We start from the raw sequence: 18,135 nt of genomic DNA, 5'->3' as shown, positions 1-18,135 counted from the left end.
TTTACAGTAAACAAACAGCAGGCAGTGTATTATTAGCAGTGATTTTGAAGAATAAGGTCCCAACCAGCAGCTGACGAGCTTACTGATACTGCAGGTATGTTCTCATGCTGTTTAATGTGCTACAGCTGACATGAGCAGAACATTCTTCATGAAAAAGTGTCATGAAGAATGTTTTGTTTGTCAGCTTCAACAAGCAAAGGTGCAGGACAAGATGTGTGTTTGTAAGTTAGATAAAATGACTTTAGCAGGGAAGCTAATATGTGTTATCGTTTGTGGCTCTGGAGTTGTGTAGTAGACTCCTGTGATGTCACTCTGACTGTGCTAAACCAAACTAAGCGGGCAACCAACAGTGACGTCACCCATTGATTTGTGAGCGGCTGTTATGAAGCCTCAACTTTGACTTTACGGCTGTCGCTATCTTACTAGCTCGGAGCGGTTTGGAGCCAGAAGTGACCATATTTTGATGAGCTGGTCACCAGATTTGATTCAATCTGATTGGAAATCCGACCATACTACGTCCCGCCCACTGATTTTGGTAACCTGAATGTACTACAGGCCTGTCAATCAAACAGACACGCACCCAAAAATGTGCCTTTTTGAGGCCTATTTTCTAATGAATGATTCGATTATTTTCAGATGGACCGCCAGAAAACGAATAAGATGGAGTGACTTTAGCTAACAACACCATAAGAACTTGTGCAAAAACCTTGTGTTGACTTTATGAGAGAAGTTGAGTGGGAGTCTATGGAGCCAAAGGCTTTTTGGCACCAACCTCTTGTGGCACTCGGTTGTAATGCAGCCTAATATTTCAGACCAGGAAACTACGCCCATTTATATTTTTATATATATATATTTATATATATATATATTTATATATAAAAGATACTTGCTTTTTTTTTTTTTTTTTTATTAATTAAAGAAATTAACAAGGGGGGGCACCATAATGAAACAAGAGAATAAAAAAACAAACATTCTCCCTTTTTGTTTGTGTAGGACAAAATCTAATTTCAGTTGCACTATAACTTGTTTATAAATGTAGTATGGCAACATCCTGGTATAATTGCTAGGCTAAAATTAGTGACGCAACAAACCATATGTTCAGTTTACAATGATATATGGTCAAAGTAAAGCAGCTTATCCTCACATGTGAACAGCTAGAACCAGATAATGACTAGCTACTACTTGTCCTTTTACTTCCAATTAATTTTCTCACTTGTCAGCTGTCTCAGCTCTGAGCAAATGAGCATGCCTACAGCAACAGATATTTGGCCATTTGGAGGCAGCAGAAACAAACTGTCAACACAGCGTTTATGTATTATCACCAACCTGTAACCCAGGTGCTGCGCCAACATCTTTGTCATAATAAACTACTAAAACATGTTTCCTCATGATTGTGTCTGTATTTCAACAGTTTTTTTTTTTTTTCCCCCAGTATGACCTAATGAAGAAAAGATTAACATATTGATATGGCGGGTCATTTTTTGACATTTTGACATCAGAACATTGTTAAAGACAAACAGTTTGAGGAATAACAGGGAGCGGAGTGCTTTATCAAACTAAATGAATAAACTAGAGAGAGTGTGATATAATCCTGCATCGCTAATGACCTGAGGTATGCATTTAAGCATTACAAATGCTAATATGCTACACTAGGGAACCAACTCGGTAATATTTCTCTGTGGGCTCAACTGTGAGCAACACATTTCACTTTACATGCAGTCTTTCTCCCCAATTATTAATATAAAAATACAGATTAAAACAGTTTCAAGTTCCTCATATTTTCTGTCCTGTGCATTACAGACAGAAACATTGGCTCCTGCTGACCAAATACTTTTCACACAACCCATGGGCTGCGGGCGGAGAGAGATCAAGCCAGGACACACATCTGCACTCTGCATTTGTTTGTGCGTCTATTATAAAGAGTGTTGAGAGCTGCGTTTATGACAGCAAAGCAGGTCTCGTGTCCCTGGCCAGTTTTCGCTGTTGCATTTGTGATGACTGAACGGCAATGCGAGCAAACTGCAGGAGCTGCTGGAAAGAAATGATGAACCTGAAGAAAGTGTGAAGAAAGAGGTCAAAGGGAAATGAAGGAGGGAAGGAGGGAGAAATGCTCATCAGCGCTGTAATGCTACTGTAGATTTTACAGAATTATGGACACCTGACAACCCAACAAGCTCAATTTGGTTTTGTTATAAGCAAATCAAACCAAAAACCAGACTTAATCTCCAAGTTTACTAGAGTCAGACAACAAAATTAACCTTGATATCAATTTCGGATTTGTTAAATGCCAAGGAGCAAGAGACACACCTATCAAAATGACATTTCAACGTGAAGAGAATGTATGATAAAACTAAATCCACCTCTGCTATCCATAATCTCAATGCCCTCTGAGGCATTGTTATGCACATTAATCATTGTTGGCAAAACCCAATTTGAGCTTCATAAAATTATGCTCAACAGTGAGGTGTTGTTCACACGCAGCCATTACGCTATTAAATCAGGTCAGGCTATGTGGCGCGCTTTCTCATCTGAAACATTCCCCAACAGGCCACTCCAAGTCTTTCACCTGCTGAGAGTGCAGCTTTTATGATTATTCATCTTCTGCACTTCACCTCAGTGGGGAGCAGGATGTGGCACCATCATTAGTCTGTCTGCACTAAATGAGCTTCCATTCATTCAGCAATTACGTCCATCGATGAGTGCTTGTGTGTCTGGAATAATTAAAGACAAAATAGGCATCTTAGATGTGAAGCGCAGAGACAAAAGATTCTGTTGTTGTCGTCTGTGAGTTGGATAAGGTTAGACCTTTCAGTCAGGTTTTTGGACTCATTTATCTTGCGGACAGAGCATGGACTGGCGAGGTTTGTGGACATGTGGTATCACAGAGAATGAAATGATACATTATTCACTCAGAAAGTCAAAGTTGGTACAGCTGGTAACAGCCACTTACAAAGTTTTGCAAAAGTGTAATCTGAAGAAATGGACCAGGCGCCTGAGGTAAACAGAGGAAGTTCAACTTAAAAGAGATCAAAGTAGGTTAGTGTGAGGAGTACAATGGGTCACAATAACACAGCACGTCAGCCCAGGAGACACAAACATGTCAGGCAAGCCAAACTCCTCGATAGTCCACCTCTCTGAGCAACTCTTCTCTTCAGTAACACGGCAGCCACAAGCGCCGGCTCAGACTGACATTTCTGGGGCAGCAAACGGTGCGTGTGTGTGTGTGTGTGTGTGTGTGTGTGTGTGTGTGTGTGTGTGTGTGTGTGTGTGTGTGTGTGTGTGTGTGTGTGTGTATAACTGTGTAGATGCCTGACAGAGATATGTAGCTAAAGACACAAACACATTATGAATACAAAATATTGGCTAAAACAAGTTTACCTGAGCAGTAATGTAAAGTTCTGATTGATTTAGGGGTTTAAAAGCCAGCAACCTTATACTCTGTTTTCCCACTTTTATATGCTTATATTAAAGTAGGTTGAGAAACAGAAAATAGGACATGCACAGAATACCTCCAAAGGAAGGCGACCAGAAACTATCCTGATCAGATGTGCAAACCCCATCAGCCATATCCTCTCAACATGAAGGAACAGTGGTCGAGCTCCTTCCTGATGTCTTAATTCCTGCCTCTGTCCCCAGTGATGAGGACCAATCTCAGAGTTCATGACCACAGTTGAAGGTCGACACATGCATGTTGATTTGTGGTCAAACTGCTCTGCTCTACACCATGTTTTGATCTATTTTTCAGTCAGTAAGTATGCACAGTCTAACTAATCCAATGAAATATCAGTTTTACCAACTTTGTGTGTCAAAATATAATTACACACATTTGATTGACACAATATTAAGAGGTCTTTTATCTGATTCTGCACTGAAAAAGAGAGAAATAAGAGGACCAAAAAAAATGTGTGAAAGGGCAAATGACCCTAAAATGTGCGAAATGAGAGAGCATATGCAGCTGGTAAACAGAAGGGCAGGTCGCACACACACACACACACACACACACACACACACACACACACACACACACACACACACACACACACACACACCATACACACCATACACACCATACGCAGCCCAGCAGGAAGAACACCCCAACACTAGCAAACGATGACGAAAGTCACACATGCACAAATATACAAGTGTGATCATGGGCTGTACTGATACTCATCATCAGTCATTCCTGTAACTGTCAGTGAGTCGGTATATGTGTGGGTTTTAAGGCCACTTACAGGTTCATCTCGCAGGCAGGCTAATTACTCCTCATCTCCATTGTGCCCTGATTGCTGTTCCTCCTTTCGTTCAACACAGGCCGGTAGGCATTGTCCTGTTGACAGACACAACATACTACAAACCACATTCTCCTCCCTCTTCTCTCTCTCTGTTACGTATACCCTCTTTCCCCCCTCCATCTTCCTGCAGGCAGAAAGCTCTACAGCTCCCAGACTTCCCTCTTTGCTCTATTTTCCCCACTCTGGGTTCATGCAAGGAGAAGTGACAACACTGTAGATTTCCCCCATTCTGCACTTGCCCATCCTTGCCTGACCATCCATGTGCTGATTCCTACTTCACATTACTTTTCTGGCCATCCCTAATGTACACTCCTCCTACTTTTCCTGCTTCTTTAAAAAGACATAAGGACTCATTTATGAAACATTACGTAGGATCCATCCTAAAAGTGTCCATGCGTTGTGCACAAAAGCCAAAACAGTGTCCTCAAAAAAAGAAATTAAGATTTTTAAAACCGCACACACGCACACTTTGCATATAACGTTCTCCTGCATATGTGCACGTAGATCAGCATCATATCCGGCCCTCTACACAGCCACATTTAACAATCAATGGCCAATGCAAAGCACCTCATGAATGTTGATGAGTGGAAATGAGCCTGCTGGTTAGTGGTTCTTTCTGTTGAATCGTCGCGAAAACGGAAGTGCAGAAATGGAAGTGCTTGTGTGTGAGGTTGAAGAAAGAAAGCACTTTTTTTTTTTTTTTTTTTTTAATGGCCACAGCAATGGGGTCACAAATAAAATGGTCATATTCAAAGGTCAGTGAATTTTTTTTTTTTAATCCCACTATCAGCGTGTCTGCTACTGCTGGGGGTCTTTTGCATGGGGGAGTAGCATATACCTCTTTTAGGTTCCCTTTTTTTGTTTTGTTTAGGTATATAAAGGTTATAAATGAGTCCCCAGGACCTCAGGTAAAGCAGCTTTCTGTATTTTTCCACAGGAGAAGATTCACTAAATTCCTCTTAATTTAATAAAAACTTTGATAGAATCTCATTGCCCATATTCAAATTGCCAGTCTGCTTTTTTACTTGATGTCTTAATTCCCAAAGTCTTCACACGCTTTATAACCGGCTGCCCTGTCTTTGCCTGCCCACAAAGCTCTCTTTTTCTGCAAGCCTTTTTTTTTTATAGCCGCACTTCCTTCGCCCTCTGAAAATGTCAGGACGAGCACGTTTCAGCACACTTTGATTTCCCCTTATTAAAAGGAGAAAATGAATTCTCATCCACACATAACCTACTCCCATTAATTAACATTTCATAAGGAAGTTAGACATAATTGACATGCGAGGCATGTTGATAGGTGAGATGAATGGTTCTATTTGTGCTGATATAGTATCTGTGTTTATCTTTGAGATGATCAGGCCTTAATTACCTTCCATAACAAATGCATTGATCACGCTATGGCTGGAAAAACTGTGCTGTGGAACTGTTTTTCCATTAGCTCTTTGACTCTTTAACCTAACAAGATTTGAAACGAAGCGTCCCGTGTGCAACATGCCAGTGGTGTGGGCTGAAATGAGCCTGAGGATTTAATCATCAGTGTCCACTGATATTATGTCTGTTTTTGTTTTGCTTATAATTTTTTAATAATTTAAACTTTATTAGCACTAACCCAGATGTTATGCTGAAACTCTAGTAAATCTCCTCTCTCTTTATAATGAGGTTGCACTCGTTTCCTCCTGTTCATGTGCTCCTTTTCCTCTCCAGGTCTTTGCGGTTTATTTAGGCAGAAAGCCTCTGTCATTGTCAGCCTGCAAGTGGATTTTAATGGGGCGCACGGTTAATAAGCAAAAGGAAGCTCCATTCATCACTCATGCTGTGGAGTACACACAAATATACTGTACGCCACATATATGAACACACAAACACATACACACACACAATGGTATTACATAATCACATTATTAAACATGTTTTCTTCCGGAAAGCACACAGAGGAGGGCGGAGGAGCCAGTTGGTGTTGTTTTATGCAGCTGTTGGAGCCACATTTCCTTTTTTATCTAGCTGAACCTTAGAGGAGAGGAAGAAAGCAGTAGTTTGAAGTAACAGTGTGGTTTCACTACGACCGTTTAATTAAAGCTATCTGAAAGCTATAGTTGCTATAATAAAATCAACAGCTTCTTGATAAAACACTGAATTAGGAAAATTAAACAGGACAAATTCCTTTGAACAGTTTTGTTTTGTTTTCTCGTGAACAAAGTTTCTGTACCGGCAAAAAAAAAAAGGTATAACAACATGTTGAATGCATTTTCTTGTCATAACATGTAACTACATTAAAAACAACACCGTCCCATTAAGACCCATTAAATCAATCAGTACAGTTAGCACTGACCCAATCAGACAGTTAGGTCATGAGGTACTCAACCCAACATGAATCATGATAGTTTGGTTTTAAAGTACACACAGAGTGCCATATTATTGCAAAACAACACCTCAAGGGTCGACTAGTTTTACTACCAAGCAACAACCAACAGTGATGTCACTTATAGACTTGTGAGCTGCTGTTGTGAAGCCTTGAGTTTGGATTTTGGCCATAGCAATCATGCAATTTGGAGCCCGAAGTGAGCAAATTTGGATGAGCAGAGGAGGAAGGAGGAGGACGGTGGATCTGACCACACCATAATGACTTGGAAAAAAAGGAATTTACTTTGTATTTAATGAGAGAAGTTGAAATGGGAGTCTATGGAGTCAGAACCTTTTAGGAGCCAACCCCTAGCAGCCCTCTGTGGTATTTCAGTTTAAGGCACTTCTGTACTGGCCTCACTTTTCAGACTCGGAAGCTACATTCACTTTATAAAGTCCATGGTAACTACCTATTTTCATAAATCCAACACCTTGGTAGCTCACAGGATTAGATGCTAACACTACCTTAATATGACAACCCACATTCCACATACACCCAAGTAAGACACTATCTAGTACAAAGCCTCAGCAACAAGGTGAGAGAGTGCAGCATCTCACACTAGTCACATCATTCTTTCACATCGCTGCTGTAAATTGTATATACAAATTATAAAATGGTAAATGGCTGCCTTTAATTGCTATGGCAGCAGGCTACCATGCAAGGCTCTGTGGTGACCATTGGGGCATGTGGACAGTGACATGTGTCGACCCTGTCATTACTGGACAACATGCTCTCCTTCCTGAACCCCAGCCACTAATGAAAATAAATGACAGATTGTTTAATAATGAAACCATCATGAATGTAGGTAGTTGCAAACTATCCAGCACGTATTGTGAACCAACACAGAAAAACAAAATGCGAGCTTTGAGAGACAAATTGCTGATTTATTGGCCCACTGGCTCAGACCTTTTAAATTGTGGCCCACCCACTGCCGTGCAGGGCGGACGCTGCTTTACAGTAACAGAGGCAGGCATTTGCAGAAGTCAGCTGGTGGCTGCGCTACAGTACAGACACCCCACTGAGTGTGTTTTGGTACGGTGGCCATTTTTATAAACGCAAGCTGGATGACAGATAATAAGGGCAGAGGGACCTGAGGCGAGGAGAAGCAGACTGTGTGCTTCATCGTGTGAGTGTTCTCCGTCTCTCTGCAGCATAGCCTGGGGACAGTCATGTAAAACAGCATTGGTCACACTCCAACATTTACATGTGCTGCATTTAGGCAACGTGCAATGTTTTCATTTGGACACCCCATCAACGGCACTAAAAAAGAGACCGTCTGATGCCAAGTGTATCCCTGCTCTCACACCCAGGCACAAGAAAACGTGTAAACATGGCAGTGATAACACTAAAATATGTACTTACTGTGGAAAATATGTTTGATATATTTCCTGTGCAATTAAGTGTGCGACTTGGCACAGTAGACTGTTTACATGATATTCTTACTCCAAGCCAGGCAGTGTTGAGAGCCATTAATAACAATTTCAAATAAACACCTATTATCTATTTTCTGTAGTTTAATATCCAGATGAAGGTATTCAATGTTTAATATCACTGGTATTCTCCAATTCCCCATTACTGTTTCCTGCCTTGGGACAACAGGTGTACAGTATAACCGTTTCCCTAAGCAGCCCAAACATTCATTAACTAACAAACACAGACTTATGTAACCAGGCATGTGACCAGTATCTGCAGATTGCAATTTGATATCTCTAATTAAATCAGCAGCTTATGTAGTTGCTCACATTTTCCCGCTGGTCAGAGATTTTTGAGCTTTATTGATTTCTGATGATTAAAACATTGGACTTTGGTATCCTATGAACACTACATGTCATGAACAGTATTGTAGATTAATTACTGTCTTTACCCAACTCTCAACATTTTCCTTTAAATTCTGCTTTTGGTTTTCTTTGGTCATGGTCATCGTAATACCTATGATTATTTATTTATATATATATATATAATTTTTTATTTTTTTTATAAATACATTTGTTTTTGCTTGTTTGTTTAATTTGTGGGACAAACTAGAATCACCCAGCTTCAACCTAAACGTCAAACGTCTTTTTTTTTTTTTTTCTCAGCTTCTGTGTGTCGGTAGACATGTAAAAGAATATAAATAAATCAACCAATCCGGTCGAAGTCTGACAGTGAGATTGCCGAGCAGCAGTCAGTCCAATAGTAGTAAATAAAAAAATTAATTTGCTCGTCATTCCTCTTTCGGAGAGCAATCTGTGTGGAATTACCAGAGGCTGTGTTGGTCGGGGACATCTGGTCTGCCTAAAGTAATGTTGCTTACTACTTAACACATGGACAGATTGTGATTTTTGACTGAAGAGCAGCCTCGTGTCCACAGCCCTTCAGTGTTACGGCCTTGCATAATCATAACGTCTGTAATCTAAAGAGCCAATCTGTTCCTCTTGATTAATGGCACACCGACAGACGCTCGTCTTTTAATTTACCTCCCAGACTTACATATTGCATTGAGTGAATGTCACGTTAATTCATCGCCTCTGCCTGCTCTTGGGGTGCACTCTGCAGCACGTGTTGATGTGCTGAGCGAAGCTCGACTCTCTAAGCTGTAATCTGCTCTCTGTGCACTTCAGCATTAACATGTAGGGAGATTTTATATTGTGTAAGCTGCGCTCTGTAGCAGCAGCGTTAGCTCGCTCTCACAGCTGTTGCTGCAGGTCAGAGCTGAGCTGCTGGGAAGGTAATGGCTGGAGGCTGGGAGGCTCATGGCGCCAGACGCCACTGAAATGTAGGCTACTGTATGCAACGCCAGGTGAGGCTAATGCTGATAATACTGATGTATGTGCAGTGAGAGAGAGAGAGAGATCCGAAATCTCTGATATTTGTGCAGGAGCTCAGTTAAAAAAAAAATGAAGTAAAGCGTAAGATGGACAATATAAACATCGGCTAGAGGATACTTTTAAATTGTCGGTGACCAAATAAGAGAGAGAAAGAATTCCCCCAGAATAGCGCATTTACTCAGTAACTGTGCAAGGACAGAGGCTGCAACCTTTTGGGGTTAAAAAACAGGCGCAGTCAGCTGTCACAGCTGCCAGCCGCAGAAGGAGGAGAAGAAAGAAACAAGGGATTTGCCATGTTTCAGCTCACCAGCTGTCAATGTGTCAAAGCGATGCAGAAACATGCAGAAATTCAACTCTTTTCATCCGACTCATTGGGATGCTGTGGCACTTTCTCTCTCACTCCTCCCTTCTATACAGGTAGACAGTAAGCAAATGACAGTTGACAGGTAGCGGTGCACCAGGCAACAAAAAAGCCAGCCATCTTGTTATTCGGCACAAATAAGCAGAGCATCAACAACATGAGCTCCTCTGGGGATTCAGGCATGCAGTGAGTGATTGTGTGCTCATAATCATGTCATCAAGACAAATTTAATATTCCGTGTAACGGTGTCAAAGACAGAGCAGCATTGAAATATTATTCATAATAGTCATTTGTCCGAATTTAGTGCAGTAAAATAACGTATGCCAATATTTTTTCAGCAAGCACTAAAACTATATTATCTTAAAACATTAGACCTCTTGACCTCCTTTAATCATCACTGATTTCAACTGTTTACACTTGCTAAATATGTAATGAGGTTCAGTCATGATTTTCAGATGATTATGAAAATCATATCTCTATTTACAGACTTTGTAACAAAGCAATTTTCACGTAATTTATCTCAAAAATCAGTAAAATGTTCTCCTATAAATAAATATTTGCAATTGAAAATAAGTAGCCCATGCCTTCAGAGACATGGTTCACAATACAGTGAGAAGATGTAAGCAGCATCAGTAGAAAGTATCCTATTGGCTATTCCCACCAGAAACTGACAGCTCAATGCTTACTGATTACATTTACATACAAATTTAACTATCACTAATTATCTTTGACAAGTAAAGACCTCATTATCTAAAAAAAACAAAAAAACCCTGCTTTACTCAACAATAAACTCATAAATCTGTCGTCATGTGTAGTGTATGGGTAATTGGCCACAGCGGCACACAGAGGAGTCCACATGTAACATCTCAACAACACATTTTACAGCTTGACAGATCCAACCATTATTTCAGTCTTGTCAAAGTCCTTTAAGTCTTATGCTATTGTGTAACTGACAGATTTGTGCCTTCGCTTTTGTTTTCTGGTGTACATCCAAAAGAGAGCAAACCGCCCTCATTGGACCACCAATAAATGAATTACAAACAAGTCTGTCAACCCTCCATCAACAGACAGACATTGGCTATGACTATGGTGAGAGCAGAACTGCTAAGCAGAAGCCAAAATCCTGCAAGGACTCAAATTCTTGCATGTAAGAAAAATGGATACACATCACAGAAAGTTTTTCTTGGTAATCTATTCAGTATTCTGGCTGGAGAAGCCAAAGGCATGAAGGAGAAACACAAAATTTGGATGAGATGGTGGATAGCGTGTTGAGGGGAAAACAGACTGTAAACTCCACAGAGATTGACAACAGAGTGTCGTGAACTGCTGAGCTGCTGCTTTCCACTGAAACTGATGAAACAAAGTAAATAATAATAGCTCCAAATGTGCTTGTTTTAATATATTTATTCTCATTACGCGCATTATGTCAACAGTACTGATTCATATTGTAGAATTTAAATCTTCTGTCTGTCAACACCAACTGAGCCAATTTAAGTCCATTTGGCACGCTCATTCAAACAACATTTGTGATTGGTTCAATGATCAGATTGTCTGCCTTAAAATGCAACAGAGATGCATGTAAATTTGTCCCTGGCATATGGGACTGATGGCTGATGAGGTCTCTTGCCAGTTGCTCCATATACTTGACTACAGACTATGTTTGCCGCAGGGCTTCAACCCCAAATTTGTATATACTGTTTGTGCACAAAGGAGGACTTGAAGAAGAATAACATTGATCAAACTGTGGGAGCACAACAGACTGCAGACCCTGCCTTGCTTTCAACCAATTTTAACATTACTAACTTCTCAAAGTTAGAATTTATTACCAAATTCTTATGTTGAACGGCCTCGGGGTGTTTTTGAAATTGCATCAACCCCCTTAGTAATTCTCCCTCTCTCAATACGGCAGTGAACACAACTTTTCTTTCAGCACCACACAGCCATGTGCTGCTGATTAATTAGCAGAAGTCACCTGCAGTGTTGGTTATGTTGGTTAGGGTCCCCAAATAGGGTGCAACAACAGCACTCCACATACGGTTGATGATGGAAAATGGGAAATGTCGCAAATCGCTTGAGAAACAGTTTACTTGCACATAGGCAGTAGTATCATTATAAAAAGCAGAATTTAACTACACAATAGCTGCTAGTATAGACAACAAGGACAACAATGTCTGTGATTCAATATCCACGTCAAGCTGGTAGTGAAGGCAGATGTTTGTTTTTCCTGGAAAAGAGTCATGTGATAGGGGTGAAACAAATCAGGGAAGGACATGCCGTGACCATAGACAAAAAACGTAGATGCAGCATTGGCATCTGGATCGTACGTCAACGTGGCCGCCATTTTGGTCCGGGCAACTTGCTACCTTTCTCAGTAGGACACGACTGGAGCAAGGATGCCGGAGTCGTGTGCTGCTTGGCATTGTTCAAATCACCGTACTATTCAAACTAGATCTCAGGGTAAAACCTTATACAGGTACTAATGTACAAGTGTTTGTGGTTTTATTTGGCCATGATAACATTATGTTTATGGCAAACTAATTGGCCACAAGGGTCAGACATAAATAGCTAGCGTCAGAAAATCTGCTCTATTTGCTGTCTGAATACAGAACAGTGACAAACAACCTTGTCATCATTGATTTACACCATTACAGGGACAAAACAGAATCATTATTATATGTACACTACATTTCTAGATGTTGTTTTTAGCACATACTGTTTAAAACAGCCAGCAAACTAACGGCAACAAAGTAACGGCCTTGTGGGACGGCTGTTAACACTTTATGTTGCCCGTCACTATAGTAATTAGTATTGTTTACTGGCACAACACCCTAAATTAACCATAAAATTACTTATTTTTGCGTTGAGCAAGTGTATCTCTTCCTTTCCCCGCAAACATTGCAATGTCAAGTGACATCAGACCTACTTATCGGAGTTCTCAAAATCTTGAGTTTTTACAATCCTTATGACAATGAATCTTTTCCACCATATAAGTATATCACTTCATGTAAGCCTAATGTTAATACACACTCCTCTCTTGAGTGTCTACTTGAGATTGTAGTGTATAGATTCTAAGCAACTGGATGGAAAACCTTATTTTGAACTCCACGTTGATAATAAACATTGTAATATAAATACAACTAATTGAAAGCGGTTGGGAATTGGAAACGTTATGGTTTTTTTTGTCTTGAAAACTCCAGCTCACCTATTCACTTGTAGGTGATGACAGCCCAGTTTTGCCTGGACCAATATGGCGGACGCATTGACGTATTGCAGCAACGTGTGGAAGTGATCAATGTGGCGTCTATGTATATATGTCTATGGCCATGACTGTAGCAAGATGAAAAATGCAACCTCTGTAGGTCTTTGAAAAAAGATTTCCAGCACATGATGAGTTGCTTTTTAAGTCGCCTCCCCTGCAATTTCTGGTAGTAGAACTAAAGCCACCCAAAAAAGTCCAGACATGACATAAGGGATCACATCTGGACAGTAGCAGCACTGCAGTAAGTCAAGTCAGTAATCACTTTTCACCAGTTTGTTTCACTGTGCATTTGTTCAAGTTGAACAAGTTCCAGCTTGAGAGGAAAATTAAGTCAAAATGTCATGTTGGGCTTCAGAAAACTAGGATTTCGAAAAATTGTGATCTTTCACTTTTTTTCTTACCTTTCAAAAAACAAATATTCAAATGAGTAAATAATAGGCAGATTGACTGATAATAAAAAACAATCTTTAGATGCTGCCATACTTTTAGTCACTGGAGCTGATAATCTAACTTACTAAAGAATTTTCGTTGTTGTTTTCACTAGATGTTGGTTGCTTTGATGGGGTGTCGATATGGGTCATATAAGGCTTTGATATTGTGTGTGCAGTAAAACTCAGACCTGATTCAGGAAAAAAAATACCAGAACTGAGTCTTAAAACATATTTTTAACATTGTACACAATAAATATACAACACATTATTTTTCCAGTTTCACAAATATGTAAATAATGTCCATTATAGCAAAGACACTCGATACATCAAACATATGAAGCAGAATTTATGAACAAATCCTACATGAAACGCATGCAAATGCTCTGCAGAAGTGTTGTTAATGAACAGAGAAAAAGACAGAAGGCTGGGGAAGAGTAGTCACAGCAACAAGATTTCTTGGGGAAATCAAGTAAAACTCACAAAAAGGAAAAAAGACCATTTTAAAAGGATTTAATCAGGTCAACGATCCTATTATGGATATGTAATCTGGTTGTGAAACCCATATTGTTTCTCTGTGGATGAATCACCTTCATTCACTGGCTCCAGAGTGATCCTTGACTGATAATACAGCACTATTTACCACCTACGCCTCAATGTGCTGAATGAAAAAGAAAAAGAGGAGGGAGAGCACTTTTCACTCATATGCTAATGTGAACACCTCTCCGTTTTCTCTGTGTTGTTCTGAGTGGATCAAAGCATCTGCCGGAGAGATGACGCCATTCACTCACTGAGGCTGGTGCAAGGGTCACCCTCAACCCACAGTGGAAAGGGGCAGAGGGTGAGTGTGTATGTGGGACAAAAACTGACATGCGTGTGCTTCCAAGGCTGAGGCCAGATTCAGATTCATGACACCACACACACCGATTCAGAAGCTGTGGAGCCGAGATGGAGGAGTGTAGATGGAGGGATGGTGAGAGGGAGGGGTTGGCATATGCTGGTGAATCACTGTCACTCACTCTGAGGGCTGGACAGCAAACAAAAACAATAAGTTTCAATCCAAAGAAACGTGTTAATGCATTGATGCATTAAATCACATACACTGTATATATCCACTGGAGGACACTCGATTTTGGTGTTTGTGGTAGAGCCACAGGAAAATTTGCTGTTTGGTTTGTAGCTTTGTAAAATTAAACATGCAGTGTGGAATTTGTGTCTTAATAATTACAAAAACACTGCCGACATGTGCTTCCATCAAAGGCTCTAGTGTAGCCTCCTCCGTCCCTACGGTTGCAGCTGTAAAATGGTGGACAAAGTGTTTTGGGCGTCACAATCCCTGCAAAATTTCTCCAGCAAAAATGTATCCATTTGCTCTGATTACATTTGGAAAGTCAAGTCAAACAATTTTATTATTTTATCTCCATGTTTACTTTAAATACAGAGAGCAGCTACAGCCTTAATCAAGTTTGTGCGAACTCATTCGGCTTGAATGTAACAAATGTTCATTAATACATAAAAGTACCGCGCTATAGTTTAACTACGGTGCATGGAGACTGTTTTGATTGAGCAAAGTGTTAAAAAATAACAAGACTAAATGAAATTAAGTGCTCTGTATTTCTTTTTTTTAAGAGCAGTTGGTGTACGAGAAAGTCCTGTATCATTATTTGGAATTCAAAGAGGTTCATTCCCAAAGGGCTCCCTATTCACTGTGCGCCAAAGACAGTCAGTTGATAATGGGCACAAAAACAGGCATGCCAAAATTCACAATGGGCACTTGAAGCCAGTAATGTAGGTGTGTGTGTAAGTAAGTGAGAGAAAGAGATAAAAAGAGAAGCAGAAAAAGATGATGAGAAACAGTTCAGCAGGAAGACAGACAGACGTAGCAGAGGAGATGCATGGATGAACAACAAGAAAGTAGCCCAGGAGTGATACAGAAAATGAAAAATGGATCTCGGAAGGTAGGAGACAAGACTGATAACTATTAAAGCAGAAACCAAGATGAAAAGAAGCCAATACAGAGCAATTGCTTTGATAAACAGTGGACATTAAACAAAAGTGTTCTCTTGAATGCCTGGGGTGTAAACAGCTTCACTAAACTGTCTACTAAAAGATTTGAATGGCTGCAGATGATATTTAATAGGAAAACCCTGAAAATCAGCAGAGTATCGTTGCTGCAGTAATCAAGTGTGTAAGACAATGTGTCATTAAAAACACAATGTGATTCTTATTTGTGAGAGAGTGTGGGTGCGCTTCCTTGTCTTAATTAGCTCAGCAAGGAACAATTCATTAGCAGATCTTTCAGTCTGGTGAAGCTCAACACTCAAAAGTAATGGGCTTTTTAGGGTTTGCAGTGGTACAGTCGCGATGGGAAAAATGCAAATGACGGGACAGTGTGTGTGTGTGTGTGTGTGTGTGTGTGTGTGTGTGTGTGTGTGTGTGTGTGCGTGCGTGCGTGCGTGCGTGCGTGCGTGTGTGTGTGTGCTTACAGTATACATGCAAATACTGCTTGTGTCATTGTGGATTGATGGCCTTGCTGTTACTGGTTGCGTGTCAGACATCAGTGCATGCTTTGACTGTGTTGGACCTCCACCTCTTATCTAACCAAGGACAGATCCCTTTCCTGGCCTGCGGGAGGAGGGAACTGAGGTTCGACTGTTACAGCAGGGTCGCACATGCATCCTGAACAGAGACACTGTAACCCAAGGGACCACAGAAGCCAAACTCCAACACCGCCCTGAACCGGCAGTGTCATATGGGCTTAGAGGAAAGAGAGGAGACTAATGAGGGATAATGTTATCACGCCTGATGTGTGGATGCAAAAATAGTGGATCCACAACAGTGAATGTAACAGAGAGGTGCTTCACATGACTACAGATGGTTGACTTCATAAAAAGTGATATACAGCAACACTCTCTTCATATATTATTGTTCCAAAGGTGTTTCAAATGGTCTAAATTGACTTCTCTGCGTGAAACTAATAAGAGAGGCTCTATCATCTTCTACTGTCTGCGTGTCAAGTTGAAATTTAGACAAATAAATAAAAACCATGTTGTCTGTAGGATCTGTCTGCCTGGACACATCCATGTCTGTCCAGACTCATATAATAAATGTAATGAAGACTCTTAAGGAAAAAGGTAGGGATATATAAAGAAAATGAAACTTTGTTGCTCTTGTGACCTGCTGGTGTGTGTGTGTGTGTGTGTGTGTGTGTGTGTGTGTGTGTGTGTGTGTGTGTGTGTGTGTGTGTGTGTGTGTGTGTGTGTGTGTGTGTGTGTGTGTGTGTGCGCAGTGGTGTTAACTATTTCCATTGTCACTGAAGGTGGCTACACAGTTCGCCCAGATTTGGAGCACCTGTCCTCGACGCCTAGAGAGCGTCCAGGTCCCCAGCTCTCCCATGGACGCTCTCTCTCTCCTGGTCAGGACACATCTCCACTGGAGTTTGCACGCCTGCGCTTTTGTTGATCTTTTGTTGTCTTTATTTCCTTATTAAATACCTTTTCTGATCGCCATCATTCTTGTCCTTCCAGTTTATGTCATAGCTTAAGAGCCAGGGTTATGACACAATTGTTTGGCTATATGCCTACTATATTTGTGAGTCAATTCTTTAAGTTAAACAAGCAAAGTCAAATTTATCGTATGTGTGTTCACATGTTCAGCCAATAAAGCTGATTCTAATAAAACACAAAGCTGTAGCCACGACGGTGGACGATGCTTCAAATATGGATGCAAAGAAACTCTAAAACGTGAATGTTGCACACTCATCTTCATCCCGACAGCACAGAAGATCTATATACTCAGGTGTATGGACATATAGAGAAAAAGCTGGAAAGGTCCCGCATAAAGTATGTACTTACATCTGTGTCAGGACCCTTGTCGGCTCCAGGACAGGAGAAGCTGACGAACTCATGGCACCGTTTGTGGACCACAAAACAGCACACTGAGAGACAAAAAGGAGAATTTTACAGTGAGCTGTTCATCTCATCTTGTTTTCACATGCTCATAAAGTGCATTTGAACATTAAATCTGCTTCTTACATGGACACAAAATAAGATATCCTTATTCTGTGTCATGCAAGTTATCAGTCAAATGGTTAAGAGATAGAGAAAGAAATAGAGAGAGAGAAAGGCAGTAAGCGAAAGAACATGCATGCAGATTATCATCAATCATACTCAAAGTGACTTTGGCAAGCCTCTCTCGAATGGACACTCAAATGCTTACAGACAAACAGACTCCAGTGCCTGTGTTCACCCACACTCACCCACACAAAAAATGTCAGTATGTGATCTCGTGCATTCTGCAGCCCTCGGCTCTTAACAATCTGTTAGGGTTGCTGCTGGTCGTATCATTGTCTCCCACTGAACTGGGATGCGCCTGCACCAAAGTGTCAGTCAGCGTGACATGGCTGACATAACACCTGACACTGCTCCCACGTCAGCGACAGTGGCATTTACATTTGCACGCCGCCACAAGTCTGGAGGGAAAAGCAAAAACGTGGACATCTGTGAGAGATAGCTCACAAGCTGACTCGCACTCTGTGTCCCCAACTGTATTTATCTTTTCAGTCCCCATTCTTTCTTCTTTTACATT

At 40.7% G+C, this 18,135-nt stretch overlaps 1 protein-coding gene across 2 annotated transcripts in view; it reads right to left on the bottom strand.

The window, feature by feature from the left end:
- The window catches only part of prkcab (protein kinase C, alpha, b), a 104,244-nt gene that overhangs the window by 56,511 nt on the left and 29,598 nt on the right, over window positions 1-18,135 (bottom strand). For both annotated transcript variants that reach the window (XM_069702749.1, XM_069702750.1), the window contains exon 3: window positions 17,403-17,485. In XM_069702749.1, coding sequence (XP_069558850.1) covers window positions 17,403-17,485 — 83 coding nt within the window. The remainder of the gene's footprint in view (window positions 1-17,402; window positions 17,486-18,135) is intronic.

Source organism: Brachyistius frenatus, unplaced genomic scaffold, assembly GCF_029030835.1.
Source record: "Brachyistius frenatus isolate BFR_SWC_R1_liver_20210118 unplaced genomic scaffold, ASM2903083v1 Contig_43, whole genome shotgun sequence".
Taxonomy (NCBI): domain Eukaryota; kingdom Metazoa; phylum Chordata; class Actinopteri; family Embiotocidae; genus Brachyistius; species Brachyistius frenatus.
The sequence above is the reverse complement of the archived record's forward strand: the minus strand, read 5'-3'. Positions and strand labels throughout refer to the sequence as shown.